This window comes from Malus domestica, chromosome 03 (genome assembly GCF_042453785.1).
Source record: "Malus domestica chromosome 03, GDT2T_hap1".
Classification (NCBI taxonomy): Eukaryota; Viridiplantae; Streptophyta; class Magnoliopsida; order Rosales; family Rosaceae; genus Malus; species Malus domestica.
Window position 1 is genome coordinate 12299907 of NC_091663.1, and position 16033 is coordinate 12315939.

General features: G+C 36.2%; 1 protein-coding gene across 2 annotated transcripts; it reads right to left on the reverse strand.

The window, feature by feature from the left end:
- LOC103423832 (uncharacterized) lies at positions 1 to 14730 on the reverse strand. 2 transcript variants are annotated; one of them, XM_029099854.2, is made up of 25 exons: positions 14310 to 14730; positions 13729 to 13896; positions 12685 to 12759; positions 11729 to 11807; positions 11127 to 11191; positions 10903 to 10992; positions 10661 to 10750; positions 10469 to 10555; positions 9784 to 9867; positions 8506 to 8625; positions 6736 to 6764; positions 6512 to 6644; positions 5447 to 6007; positions 4396 to 4922; positions 4216 to 4279; positions 4004 to 4106; positions 3731 to 3885; positions 3140 to 3265; positions 2490 to 2560; positions 2118 to 2180; positions 1846 to 1918; positions 909 to 1028; positions 732 to 809; positions 517 to 567; positions 1 to 424 (listed from the first exon to the last, which is right to left on the reverse strand). In XM_029099854.2, exons 1-25 carry the CDS (start codon positions 14556 to 14558, stop codon positions 323 to 325), a joined length of 3363 nt encoding a protein of 1120 aa, XP_028955687.2. In that variant the 5' UTR covers positions 14559 to 14730; the 3' UTR covers positions 1 to 322. The 2 variants fall into 2 exon arrangements, with proteins under 2 accessions (XP_028955687.2, XP_028955688.2); XM_029099855.2 differs by having other exon boundaries at positions 11127 to 11186; positions 14310 to 14703.
- Between the last annotated feature and the right edge of the window lie 1303 nt (positions 14731 to 16033).

Below are 16033 nucleotides of genomic sequence, written 5' to 3' on the forward strand. Positions count from 1 at the left end.
TAACGGAAAACTGCGTCGAAGCTTTACTAGTTTGATATAATCTCGTTATTACAATTGTATCTTTTCCTCTTGGTATATCATTATTTCACGACTCATGTGATCCGAAAATACATTTAATCATCCCTATTAGGGATGACAATATATTACAAACTCAGCCACGAGAAGATATACAACCTAAATCGACATTTACTGTGCACATAATGATGAAAAATCAAATATACATAGCTCATTAGAAAAAAAATTAAGTGAAGAGTGAGTGACAAGCAACGTGTGAGGTTCTATATGATTAAAAAACCTACCACACGTATCCGAAGTTGCATACTCATTCAATCTTTTCTAACACCTCCAATCTGGTTTTTCTCTTCCAACTTTTCATTGTGGCAACAAGGTTGATCAACCCAACGATTTGATTTCTTGTGTATTCCTGCAGAAGAGAAGGTAAGTTCGTATTCATGATGTACGATAATCAGTGTCCAAAATCTGGGCAGAGTAAGTCTGTAACAATGAATCTCTTACCGGGTGAGCACATGCCCAGTGCACATATTCAGTTTCCGGGAGATAGTATGCCTGATCAAGAGTAGAAAGAGTGAAAGTTAGTTGCGAAACCCCACTTACACTAAATTGTTCCAGTCGCTTATCTATAAAAAAAAAAATAAAAAAAAAATTAAAAAATTCCCAAAATCTTGTTTTCATAAGATCTTGTTACGTATGTAGTCTACGTTTGAGCTTACCTTAATGAAGGCTTCAACTATTTGTAAATGGGGCTTCACATTCATGGCCACAAAATGCTGCAGGCCATTGATCAAAACCTGAAACCCACAAAGGAGCCCTGAAATTTATTAAGCTGCAAAGGAGAGAAACGCTAAAGGAATATTGAAATGCACAGCTGGTCCAATTTGAGAGAGAACCTGTAGATCCAATGACATGAGAGCCCGCCCTTCATCTGTACACCTCTTGACACGGGAGAGACCTTCTATGAGAGTTTGGGCAACAATTTCAAGTCCATATTCCAAGAGGAGGTCTTGAACCTACATGCACCGATACATAATATGTTATATGTGCAATTTAATCAAGCATATTTTTGTTTTTCAAATGCTCAATTTAGATCACACATAAGGCTCTTGGCTCAAACAAAAGGTGATTCACTATGCAATTACCAATTTCATATTTCGCAGTTACGTCATGTCAAAAATGCTTGTATAAGATATACGAGCAATTTATCCATGTAGTCTGATATACACAACTTAAAACCTAAGATATTATTTATCGCCCGGGGAAAATGGAACTTTAGACAGAGAGGAATGGCCTAACAGAAATAACACAATAACAATCCATACCCAATGTAAAACTAATAAGTTATTTTCTTTTTCTTTTATGACCCGGGAAAAACTTAACTTTAAGATATAGCAGAATGACATAACAGAATGACCACACGAACCCTATCCCTCACTCCTCTCCCACCAACCAAGAATAATACAACCAACACAATAAAATGCAGGTATTAACATGCATCATCGTGCATAAGAGCCATCATATTAACCATCCAAACACATTCCCCAACCCTCCCCCAACCCCAACACAGTATACCACAGGTATTGACACATCGTTGAGCATGAGAGTCATCCCAACCATCCAAACCCATTCCTCCCCGCCAGGGCTCTCACCAAAAAAAAAACAAAGGAGAACAATAAAAGGTATAGTCACAAACATGACACAATGAACTACAGGTATTAACTAATACTGCACACAATAAATAGCCGTAAAATTTGGTCATAACCATATTGAGAGAGGAGCAACTTCTCCATTTTGTGATTGTTCCTAGAAAAACTAACTGCCAGCAATTACCTCCTTGCGGATTCCTCCATGAGCAAGCCTTGTTTTATAGTGCTTGAATTCTCCCAATAACAAATCAACATACCTATTAAAGCAACAACTCATGTTAGAAAACTTGAGACTTGTCATATGGTACTAGAGAGAAAAATTGGGGCGAAAGGCATTTCAGCAAGATTTTTTCACAAATTTCTGTTTCTTGCACATATACCAACATGATCAAGGATTGGCATGCAAAGAGGAACCATGAATTAGACCTAATAAAGAATAAATATCAAGAAACTAACCCATTATGCTCTAGTCCAAGCTCTTTTACTTCCCATTTTGCATTGGCTATCCGATCCACATAACTGCAAATAATGGTTGTCCATGAGAGACTTGAAAGTAAAAACCATAGATAATTGGAGCAATAAATATAATGCCGATATTGCACTAATTGCTGGTCAAAGGATGCCAAATTGAGTTATCTTTTTTTCATTTTTTTTGTTTCCATGACAATAATTAGAATGACAACTTTATGCTCATATGATGAAATGAAAAAGTAGAAACCAAGAGACAAGGGGAACTTTTTTAAATAAAATGATGTTTAATTTATCTGTGGAAAGAAACACCTATTAGTAAAAATAAACCCAACCAGACCATGAACTCTGTGGTCTTACCCATTAATATGGAGCAGTTGTCTTGCAGTTGTCCTATGGATGTGCTCTACAAGATCTGGTACAGCATCAACCTAATAAAGATATACATAACTTTCAAATCTGAATTATGGGCATTCATCAAGAAAATTTAATCATTTGTCAAAAAATTTGACACTTACAGATGGATAACAAATAAAGAAAGAAATCAAACAAGTCATATTAAAAAAATTGTGAGAAACATACAAGAATTTAATTGCTTGGATGAAAATTAAATGCTTTTTTAATTATATTATTAATTATATAAGCCTATCTAGTATATAACAGTATCGACAAGTTTCCACTAGCAGTGGCAATATACATACATTTTTCTTTTTCTACTTTGGTTTCATGTTTTAATGTCAAATGCACATTATCTAAGAAGTATCACTTTCCAATACAAATACAATTATACAACCTCCTCATAGTATCATCCATATCACACAGATATTTATTTATGAGATTCAATGGTAACAAGAATCATTTTCTAATAATAAAACATGTTCCTAGTCATTTGTCCCTGAATGGTCAACTATGGAAAGTTAAACTAAGATCGTATCACATCATTTTAACATTTCACCAAGATAGCATGAAATCTTTTGAAAACTCCAGCAGACAATAACAAAGGAACCTACCAGATGTGCATAGAATTCTTCAACTACAGTAGCATTACTCTGAAGTAGCATTGTCTGGAGATGAGCTTTAGATCTATGCAATATTCGAGCAACAAGGGAGATAGTGTCAGCACCTGCGCATCTTTCCTGCAACATAGTGGTTGTGCAATTTAAAGCAGATTTACATTGCATATGGCTTCGTTCTAACTATAACCAAGAAAGTACAGAACATCTGGTAACTTCCATGCCATCATGGAATAGCATAATATAAAATGTTACTAAGGAATTGCATGAAATTTATGAAGTTATACTGCAATATTACAAGGATTGAAACTAGTGTACAGCATCATCGTCTCTTAACATTTAAAAAGAAATAGAAAGGATGACTGAAACATGTATAGGTGTAGCACGCCAACCCATATATGCTCTGCAGACCGTGATAAACTGCCAATATTAATAAATGCACTAGTATGGCACATATAACTTTCTAACTTGTAGGGCATGTAATAAATGCCCAAGGCACATAAAACTCAAAAAAGTTGGAATGAAAAGTTATTATTATTTTCAATCTGAGAGATGATCCAGGAGGACCATATGATATTTAATTAATACCTTGAGACCAAAGGATGTTCCTGGTGTGTTACTGGGAGGACTCATTGGAGTGATGTCTGCAAATGAAGAATTTATAGATGTGGATGAAGATGACGGGGCCCTTATCCACTGGTCACAGTCCTTTTGTATTCTGGACAAGGCTGTCTTCAGCCGATCTGTGTAGAACATGATAAGGTTTTCAAGTGTGCATCAGAATGAGAAAGTATCGTAATCAGTAGATGATCAGATAAAGAACGCATAATAGTTAGAAGCAATGAAAAAGAAAGCACTCACAATTAATCGGATCAGGTGACCCTTTTCCACCTGAATTGCTGTTTTGCTGAGCAAATGTTTCAAACACAAAATGAAAAAATACCTCAAACAACTGGCATATCCCCTGAAACAATATACTGAATCAGGAAAATAGACTCATCACAGGTTTTTATTAATAAGCATAAAGAACAGACACAAAAGTGAGAAAAAGGTACATAAAGAGTATAAGATACCTTGAAGAACTCAACGTTGACTATTTCTAATTTCTGCATAAGCCTGGCATATTTATCCATTGACCTAAAATGTAAAAGAACATACAGATCAACTGATCACGCATCCATTACCAAATACATAATTCAAGCTTTTATATCTGAAAGTTCAAAAGACTCTCCAGTAACTATAGAGCCGTTCACCTTAGAAGACAAATAGACGATCCAGTTTGGGCTGTGATTTCTCCATCATTACAATGTAAAGACTGATTTCTTGAAAGTCTAGGTTTCAAAATTCGACTTGGGAGTTGACTATCCTCATCAATAAAGTCTGCAAGAAGATCTTCATTTTCTTCTTCCGAAACAGAATTAGCACCATTAGAATGTCTTGAATCACTGCTTGGTGGAGAGACCTTATCACCAAGCCTTTGACTAAAATTACCATCAAATTCACCAGTTGTGCCATTCCATTTAAGACCTCCTTCGGATGTATGTGCCAGCTTTAACAAAAAGGGGTTTCCATTTCTAAGCCAATTAGAGAATCCACTCTTCTTGGTGCCAGTATCAACAACACTTGTAGACTTAGAATGTAGAACCCTGGCATTCGACTTACCCTCAAACGAAACAATTATAGGTGCTCCATCACCGGCAAGCTCAGGAAATGTAATTTCTTGTACTGTATCTGGTGGCATTATCAACCAAATTTCTCTTTCCAACACCATTTTAAGCGCCTGGAAAAAAAAAATTATGTTTCAACTATCTATATAAGTGCATCTGGACAGTGTTGTTCATAGTAAAAGCTTAATTCTACTACGACATAATTTAAAAAAAATAAACTAATGAGAATGTGTAAAATAAGTGTTGGGAGGCAAAACTGTTCAAACAAAATGTTTCTAAGATATTTGAATTGAAATAAACACACAAGACTTGACAACCATGGTGGCAGACCAGTTATGCGCATGCCACCTAAGTAGGATAACAGGATTTTATCGTGCATGTGATATTAGACGTTTGGACAAGTAAAAGCAAATGCACTAAAAGACTATTTATGTATGTAACATCACATCAGGTAGGTGAGCAATGTCTGGTAGTCCACAACTCTTATTTCGTCATGAGTTCATAACAATCCATAATTTCTTAATCAGTAACCAATCCGTTTTATAAAAATTAAAAAGAAAAGAAATAAACAAAAATAATATCAATCATCACATGGCATAGCCCTATTTGGAGGACAAAACCTGTGAAGTTAACTTACATATATATTCTGCCGATGAAAAGCTACAAAATAATTTTCACATACTGCCTTCAACTTCTGCCTGAAGTCAGCAGCTTCAAATCCGCAAAATGCTTCCCCGGCCAAGATGAAGACACCCAGATCTTCATAGTTTTTCAAGAATTGGTGTATGCTAGCAGAAGAAACAGAAGTCGAAGAAAGCAAGACCGATACACGAGTAGTTGTGAGTTGCAAGAGATTTTTGCGTCCCCTCTGAAGGGTTTGTGAAACAAATGCTGTGGCATCTTTCCTCAGTTGATACCACGGGGATCCACTTGTTGATGTTGTACTGTCATCCTTACTTGCCTCATCAACTAAATTTTGATAACTAGTGGAAGTTGTGTTTCCTGTAGATTCAACCACAGAGCAGGTAGTTGTAGGATCATCTATGTAGGCTGAACCAGGCACTATATCTACAGATTCGACGAGAGAGCCATTAACTTTTTGGGAAGAACAAGGAGGTGAAATTTGCTGAACCCCTCCTGGAGTGGGAGAGACGTCACTTTCCTTCTGTGTCATGCTTGGAGTTTTACGGGCTGAATCCTAAAACAAAGACAAATATTCCTCTCATATCCAGAAAAACAAAAAGATTCTGTTTTTGTGGGATCATGTATGTATGTAGGAACCATATTTCTGCAAAATACCTAAAGTCATAAAGTCATAAAGTATGTGACCACTATGGCTGTAATACAGTTAACGGAATCCAAAGAAAACTAGTAACAGACCAAAACAGGTTAACTTAATGTATAATACTGATACATAATACATTTGAGTGCATAAATATTTTGCAACACAATTTTCAACTGTTCTGACAAAGCAAACAGAAAATGATTTAGAGACAATACTGCATAGCAAAAAAGTTTCTAAGGGACAGGTCACATTCAAATATATTTAACCAGCCAATGGTAATAAGCAGTAACATAGAGGAACTATCAACTAACATTATTTAAAATTTGGAAGAAGTTCATGTGACAAAACTAAATAAAGGCATTACCAATTATATACTAAAAATAAAACAACCAAGTAAAAGCGTGAGTCGAAGTTTACCCTATTATCCATCTGAAAGCCCATGATTTCATGATATGAACACATCAATTTGAAAAGGATAGCTAGTGTGTTTAACAAACACTGCCTAAACTTTGGTTCAGGTATCTGAAGGCATAGATCGCTGTAGGTAAGTCTGGAATCACATAAGAATGCATTAGCAAGCATACAAGATGTACAGTTCTGTTACATTATGATTCTAGCACTGGTAGATGTAGAAAATGTACCGACTATTTTGCATTTGAAATCCCTGATCCTGCAAAGATAAATTAATCATCTAAGTATAGATGTTGTCTCACAATACAGCTATAAAGTGAACACCATAGGCCTTATCTTCTCCTCTTTTAATAAGAAACAAAATTTTGATCAAGAAAACAAAAGATTTACTCTTTAGTCCAAACAAAACAGCTATAAACAAATTGCACAAACAGAAAATTGAAAGATTAAGGCCCCCAGCAAAGAGAAACCTAAGGACTGTCTAAAATGTCTCTTGAGTCTTGACACAGACACCAGGAAAATGCCAAAAGTATTCTTCCCCCAAAGAAAGCCCACCTAGTTATTATGTTCAAAAATTCTATTGTTTCTTTCCATCCAAACAATCCTAACAACCACCAAAACTGTGAAGTGCCACAGAGTACTTGACTTCTAATCTGCACTGTGTCCCAAAAACCCCTCCACCAAAATGGAATAACAATCTCCAGCCCAAGCACCCACTATTCCAAGCACTTGCATCTACCTTGCACAAGTTCGAAGAGGAAAGGGCATTGATGAAAGAATAACCATCTTTGTATGGAGGAATGAGCAGGTACTTGGTCTTCTTATATGGAACACATTCCAACACTGGTAGAATTTTGCATCAGACTAGGCCCAAGCCTCTGTTGTAGTTAAAGCTCTCTCGGAGCTTCCCAATACCCAGCCTCTAATCAAGCCATTACCAATTTCTTTTGGCCTGCAGTTTAATAAAATAGGGCCATTAGCTAGCTCCACCAACCTTTTAAGTCATCCACCCAAGTAGTTTTCTTTAGCTGGCCTGGTTTTCCTCTACTATGCTCCCACAACCTCTCATGATCCAGTCCCTCTCCCAACAATTCTAATTCTTGGGCCCCAGTATTACCCTTTCCTGTACTAGGCCCCCTATGTTTCTTCCCATCATTCTACCCCTTTCGTAATCTTCATTTTTTATTCTGATAACAGAATATTGTGCACTCATCCTTTTCTTGCTCCCAAGTGTACCCTTCCCCATTCTTCACCTTTTACCTTGTGTTTATAGGACTCAACTTTCGTGCTACCCTCTATTTGCCCAAGCGTACCCATCCGACCCCTTTCCTCATCTTCTACCTTGTGTTGATTGGATTGAACTTTTGTGCAATCCTTAATTCACCCAAGACTGACCTTTGACTATGATTATGAGTGTCCCAGTTGTACAAAAGGAAACCTGGGATGAATCCAGAATGTCTTCTGAATCATAGTCTTACGTCAAATAACATCAGCTCAAAAACCTTCTACTGTCCATAACCGAAACGGCAACATTACGAAATGATCCAGCCACCCTAACATGATAAGTTGTTTTGTACCCACTTTTTGTATACCCATCATCAGAGCTCTCCACAGAGATCTTACATAGCCACCTATTACTGCAGTATCCCTAGAGAAGCACAATGCTGCCTTCTCTGAAGCTCCTTCATTTGAATAGACGTTATTTTAAGGGTGCTGCAATTGGCACTCCAAATTTCTATATTCAGAAACAATAATACACATACGAGGAGTGCAAAATGACATTTTGGAGTGCCAATAACATCTCCCTATTTTAATTGAATGCTTCTCTGAAACTCCTTAATTTGTTTATACACATTATTTTAATTGCTCTACCCCAACACTCCTTTAATATCCTATTGATTAACTTATTAGTACAATACAAAATTTATCCTTTTCTCCATATTATTGGTTTTTATTTGCATGAAGTATTCTACTTCTAAATCATAATTATATCAGCATACCTCTTGCACAATATTCTTCAATATAGAGTGGGTTTCTGATAGAACTTCCTGCATAAAGAAACTTTGTATCTTCTCAGCAAGGCCAGAGATATCCCCAATTAGTGCATAAGCATCGACCACCTGTTCAACATTTAACAGTGTATCAAGTCCAAATAAACATCACAAAAAAAGTAATACAATTGATCCGTCAACTTAAAGATTGATTGATGCTGCTGCAACTTAAACTTTTCTCTACATGCTCTCACTGAAGTGGTTGCAGAATTGCTACGTGGATCTACATTAACCAGAAAGCTCTAATAGTGAATTGAGTAAAATACCACCCATTTAATGATGCTATTCCTTGCAGCTCTCTAATGCCATCAGTTCATTAAAGATTTGACTTTTCTTCGGGATGTTTAAATTTGGTGTTTGTTTTTAGTTTTAGGGTGGTGCTATCCACACATCCCTCTCGATTTCCAATTGTTGGATCGAATGAATTGAAGAGGATCAAAGGACAGAAATAAACAGGGTGTTTGTGGATAGCACCACCCTAATTTTATTTTTCTGTTTGGTGTCTTTCATATAGCCCTAGGTTGCTTTTTCTATTTCCAATCAAATTTTACTAGCCAAAACAGAATCCAACTAACAGCCCCAATTTTATATCAATCAAATACAGAAGACGTATCGAAATTATTAGAACTTTCAAAAACAGGAATAAGACAATATCAAACTAACAGACGTCTAAGAAATGCAGGTAAACTTAGGTCAGCACAAGGCATAAGCAATGGAAATACTTAGGAGCACTCAAATTGTGTAGAAGATACCTATGAGTAATCAACATAAAAATAATTCACAACCCTTTACTTAAACAGAGAGCAACATAATATTAACTCAAGAATCAGACATAAGATCACTTCAATACATGATTGGATCAGACAGACAGGAGCAGAACATAGATAGAGAATTAAAAATACTACTTTCACTTACTAGTTGATTCGTTCCTCTTGTATACATAATATGGTACTGATATTCCTAAATAATATGAAGACAGTAGATATCTTTACAGAAACTTGAACCATGGTACTTCTGTATCCATGATTTATCACCCCATCATTGCGAAAAGGATAATGACCACTTAAAAGGATATCAGGCTATTTGAAATATATGTAATATAAGAACAACTACATGTAATGACAGTATAACACTCGATAGAAAAATCTTCAAGCAGCGTTTGAGAGAAGATAATGATCCAGTTCTCAGGAAAATAAATGAAAGAAAGAGAGAAAGAAAAGCACTGACAGTTATATAGCCCTCCTCGTTGAACTCCTGGCACACTCCTATCAACAAGGAATCCAGCTTTTGAAGAGTTTTTCCCAGCCAAACCTGCATCCATGTTAGGAAAAAAGACAATGTAAGCATGATAATGTTTCTTGATTGACCTGTATTACCCAAAACTTAAGCGGTGGGAAGTGGGGCAAGAATTCATGATTATTCTATATTCTGAAATGCCCCTCCCATGTGGGTCTCTATCCACCACTACATCCCAACATGTGAAACTCAAAATTATATTGGGAGGTTCAGCAAAGGGCTTGTTGTTGGTTAAGCCTCAAGAGCATCCACTCTGCACCTGAGGTCTCGAGTTTGATTCCCCCCCCCCCCCCCCCTCTCCCAATCACTTATATTAAAAAAGACTCATATTGGGAGGTGGGAAGGTTCCAATTGGAAGGACTTGCACTGAAGATCTCCTGCTCTAGTAACATGATGCAATTGGCTGGTTGACCACTCTACTCCCATTGCTTATTAGGATGTGGGCCAACAATTTTTTTATATTTTATTATATAAAGTATAATTTAGTAGCCTCACAATGGGGAAATATGCAAACCATAAAGTCCAAATTTTTTTAATCCACGGTCAAAAATATTGAGGCACAGAGACATGAAATATCAGTTAATCTGTTAACAAAAAATGCTTGCTTAATACTTGCCTCTACACCATGGCTCATCTCTTGTACTGCAGAAAGTTCTGAAAAACTATCTAACAGCTGTAAATATTCAGACAGGACTTGAAAGGCCTGTAGATGTACACGAGAATTTAACCAAATAGTTAAAAATTATAATGCAACATGAAACAAAAACAGGAGTATAGTATAAACTGCCGAACAGATATATGCACCCACCTTGCAGTAATTTCCTTCCTCAACCAGAAACTCGAGCTCTGCTTGCATTTTCAGTGCATGGCCAAGCTCAGTTAAAACAGGAAGCATGTCCTGGATTTCATAAAAATAGGACACCGTATAGGTAGGGTTATGCTTATGCAACGAGAACTATCGAAGTGACTATATGATGGGAACCCTAGAAACCAGGGGGAAAAAGTCTAATAAAGATTTACTGCTAACCATGCACAGTGTAATGAACATACCAGAAGAGCTTGTTTCTTTTTAGAATTGGAATTTACAATGAGATTCCTAGAAACCTCATTCCTTGATGAGGTCAGATGCCGCCTTCCATTCTGCAAATACAATTATAAAAGGAGTTTGCCAAAAAAAACCATATAAAAAAGTTTTGACAAAAAAAAAATGTTATATCAAATAATGAAAATTCAGAATGACCCCATTCTGGATGGCACGTCCTTCAAGGGCTTACCATACAGATGACATTTGCAACTTTCAAGTCTTTCTCCAATTCCCTGACCAAATGCATCCCCTTCACTGGCCAAAAGTAAGTGTCAACACCTCAATTGAAACTGAAATATATTGTAAATCAAACTTCAGCACTGAACTATTGTTTAGCCAGAACACTAAAGTGAAGAAAGACCGGGGGGAGAGAGAGAGAGAGAGTAGCGTCGAATAAGCAATTACTCAACTACTCTGCCACCCTGGAAACAAATGTTGTGATATTTCAATTCTTGCTGGCTCACCCCCCCCCCCCTTTTTTCTCTTTCCCAATGTGGAGGTGATGCTCACCACCTGATTGGTTACCGTTAGATTAGTTTGGTTTAATTGATCTAAGACACAAATCTCGAAATTTAAACTAATCTAAGCAACCAATGGGGTGGTGAGCATCACCCCCATTTTAGGGGGTGAGGAAAAGTATTCCCATATTCCAAGCCACTATTGGGGAGTTTAAAAAACAATTCCAATAACTTATATAGGTAAGTTTTCTAGAAGGCCATGCAGTATAATACTTCCTTAAATGTACTTCAATACAATTGCAGAAAAGGTTTAGACATTTTGATTAAAACTTACCCATTACTTCGTGATGTTCCATAACATTGCGGGATAAACGTTCAGCTACTCTATCCAGTTGGGCCAATCTAAGAGTGGCCTACAAAAAAAAAAGTTTAGATGGTAAATAACATTGTTAGACAAGAGGTTGAAAGAACCTAACGAATGGAATTGATTATTACATTTCAACTAACCATGCCACAAGCACGCAACAATAGACTATGGCTATTTATTAAACTCATATGATACGGGTTTCAGCCAGCAACGTAAGCATTACAAGGACACGTAAACATGAGAAGTGAAATGTGCAAGGTCAATAAAAAAAGTGGAAACACCAACAAAAGAAAGACAATTGCATTTAAGCGCTTGTGATGTAACAGAGGAAGTATGAATATCAGACAAGAATGAAGGGCTATGGATGCACAGATCCTAAAGAATCGTCAATAAACAATTAAATATGCCACAGCTGCTGCAAAGTATAGACTCATTTATTTCATAACAATTTTCCTGTTCCAATTCAACCCAAATAACGAATCTGACAATAATAGAGAATGAAGGCATGACTATGCAAATAGGCCCATGAAAAGCATTGATTGGTTCAAAACCATGATTAGTAGATAGATTCATCCAAACAGTAACATATATATGTAATTAACAACCAACGTGTAAAGAATTTCCCAATGACTTTAGCATCACATGTATGCCACCTAGCCACAAACATATGAAAAATTATTAAACATTCTAGAATAAGATTGAAACAAAGAGTTCAAGAAAACAGGACATTTAACTCAATTATGCAAAATTTTGATAAAACAATGGACTACTGCAAAATATCAGAATTGTCCATTGAAATATGAAAAAGACAACTTTGAGGACAATCCTCCACCAGGGAAACAAAAGACTACCGTACATGCTTAACAAAATGAAGAAACTGGAATATGTTAGCTAACAGGAAGATGGAGAAACTGGAAAATCACCTGTCTCTCAAAATAAGCCAGCTCACTTTCTTCATATGGAATATGCTCTAAAATATGTCTAACTGGATCAAGGTCCTGCATATAAGAAGTGCTTACAAAGCTTTTAAGACAGATGATTCAAATTTAATCCACACAGAAAAAGCAACCACGGCATAAACACTCAGTCAAGAAGTGGAAGCGTTATCAAGTATTATTAGAGTGAAAGAGAAGGCATAAAATTACCAATGAAAACATAATAACAACAACAACAATAATAATAATAGCAAGTGCTCTTAATGATAGCATGAAGTCCACAAAAATGGTTCCTTCATTTTGTTTGTAACCTAACTTAAAGTTTGCTGAAAGATAAAGGGTCCAAATAACATATGAAAGCAAGGAAAGAGAAAGGAGTGAAAGAATTATGATATAAATAATTCCTTTACCATACACCTTATATTATTACTAGTCCATAAGTCATAATTGTTGTGGAGAATACATAATTGGACTATGTAGAATAATTTATAAGGTTGGAGAGAGTGAATCCAAATTCTTTCAATGATTAGCTCCTTCTTGTCATTAACCGCATAATGTTACAATATGGATTTTCCGACTACCTCTGACCGGATTAAATATTTCAAAACAGCTTCTTATAATAACAACTAAGAAAATGAATAGGCCAAATAATTCATTGGCCAAATAAATGAAAATATCATTGGCCAAATAAATGAAAATATATCATTTCTGGTTGTTAAGAAAAATTATCTCCTACATATGTGAGCTACCAATAGCACGTGCAACACCGAAGTTCCCACCGAATATAAATCTCATGAGGGCTAATCTTTTGATTGATGCAAACGTTTTACAATTGAGAAACTATCACAGGAACACAGTTGGCATTTCTTCTGGTTGTCAAGAAACTATTTCCCACGCCTATGAGCTACCGTTCACAACATTTCTACTACTTGAAACATGAAAAATGACTTGGAAACTCCCTAAATAACCTAACATTAACAAACTACAAGTCATAAGGGCTACCAAATTAAAAACATAATTATATAGTAGCACCTCTTCATAAAATTCTTCCTCTATCTCCTCCACTTCTTGACTGTGATGTCTGCTTCCATATATTGAGATCAATTCTTCAGAGCTTGATGAGAGACTAAACCTTTGATGTGGAGGCAGTCCAGCAATAGCACGAGCAACAGCTGCAGCAGCCGCAGCTCGTGCAGGAACCTGTTAGGGAAGATAAACAAAACATGAATACATTTTCGACAGAAAATAAACGGTACCCCTGCACCAAGCAGCTAGATTTCGCAATAAGCACAACACTTGTAATCCCTATTTAACGGTGAATTAACTACTACTGTCATATTAATAAGCATTGCTCTTAAAATGATACTTATTCAACTTAACTCTGTTCTTAATCACCACAAAACCGCAGATAGTCACTCAAAACAAACTATAAATCAGTATATAAAGCAAAATTCACACACTTGGAAGAAACATTATCAAATTATATGATCTAATTACAAAACTCAACTCGCTTTTACTCGGAAGCAATCGAATTTCTCACAACTAAACGCGAAACACATCAAATTGGAGCGCCAAAAAGCTACATTACGTGCAAAAACCGAAATTTCAATCACCTCGGGACGATCAGAAGCAGAAGGAAGAAGGCCGAGCGATGTGGCGGACCTAACGGAGCTCAGAATCTTCTCGCCGACCTTTGACAAATCCATTGCACCACCTTGGAACAGCAAAACCGGGACCAAGAACAAAACCCCAGGGCTCTCAAAGCCCTCGCTCAAATCGCCATTAAACACAAACGGATTCGCCAAAACGCTGCCGAAGGGAGACAGATTCGGCCGCATTTCAATTCGAACCTCCGAGATCATGCGGTGCAAAATCCATTGCAGGAAGGAGCTGCGATCGCGGTTTTGGATCTGATGGTTTCAGTGTGAGTCTGCGACTCTGTGGGTGTGGAGGAATTGTCGTTGCTTTTGTAGACTTGGAGGTCTCTCAGTCTCATCGGTTAATCTTGTTATTCTTAATTGTTGTTGCAAGACTAATACAGTAATATTAATGTTTGATTAAAATCCATTACCACGCGTTTGTACGGAATATGTTTAAAATGATAATTTGTTTTTTTTTTGTCATAAAATGATAATTTGTTCGTTGGAAGCAAAATACCTAAAACATCTGAACATTTTAGTGTCATTTTAAATTTGTCTTAACATTTTTAAATATTTCAAACAAGTAATCAACCTATTGAAAATATTAAGCCTCGATTAATTTTTTTTAAACATATATTATATTCAAAACCCACTAAAGAGGTATATCGTGGTCAACATTGATATTAGTTGCCTTAAAATTGAAATTTCAAACATAAATTATACAATATGAAACACAATTGAAATTATATTAGGATGACAATATTCTAACAAAAGAGAGGGTTAAGATTTCTAATAGGCTTTCCTCATAAGCCGATTCTCGACTCATAAAGCTTCTAGTTCTTATTTGGGTGATGAAGATGGTGGTAACCAAATCATGACAATCCATACTACTTCAACAACCTCTATGATATTCTTCTCGATGTTGGCGGCTTGAGTTGTAGGGTAGAGTTGGTGGTTTTGTGTTGGGTTTAGAGGTGAAGCAATAATTGTCTAGATTTCAAATCATGACAATTATTGCTTCATGGTTGCATGACTTCAGTGGCGGCTTTGGAAGTGTCAAAGTTAACTTTCAAACTAAGTTTCATACTCATAAAAGGAAAAGGATCCTCGCCAGATACCTTTCCTAGTAATCCTGCGATCGTGACCGTTCATCGTACATCGTGCAGTTAGAAATCATTTCAAAATTTAAATTTTAAAATTAAATATAAATAGTACACAACGAAAATTGACCTTACGATATACGATAAACGGTTACGATCATGAATCCTTAAGATTCTCAGGAAAATGATCTAGCGAGGATCCTTTTCCCTCATAAAATGCCATAGAAGAAAAAAAAATGTTTTAAACATTAAAATAAAAGTTTTCTACATTAAAGGGCCCATTTTAATTTTCACGCAAGTCTTCTAAAATCTCAAAGCTGCTCCTGCATGTCTTTATATAATGGTAGGTCTACGTTTAAAAGTAATTCAGGGCATGCAAGACTCTTGTGATTGACTAATTTGAGACTCGTTATCTTGTCCATTAAGTCATTTAGTTGTTTTACTTTGGAAGACGTGACAAAAGGCACTAATTAAGAGTCTTGTTTAGGGAGACCTCTTAACCGTTTCGAGTATCATAACCTAGAATTGGGCTACGATTGTAGAGATTGTTATCCTATCAATGATCTAGCGCGATAATTTATTCTTCAACTTTTTGGG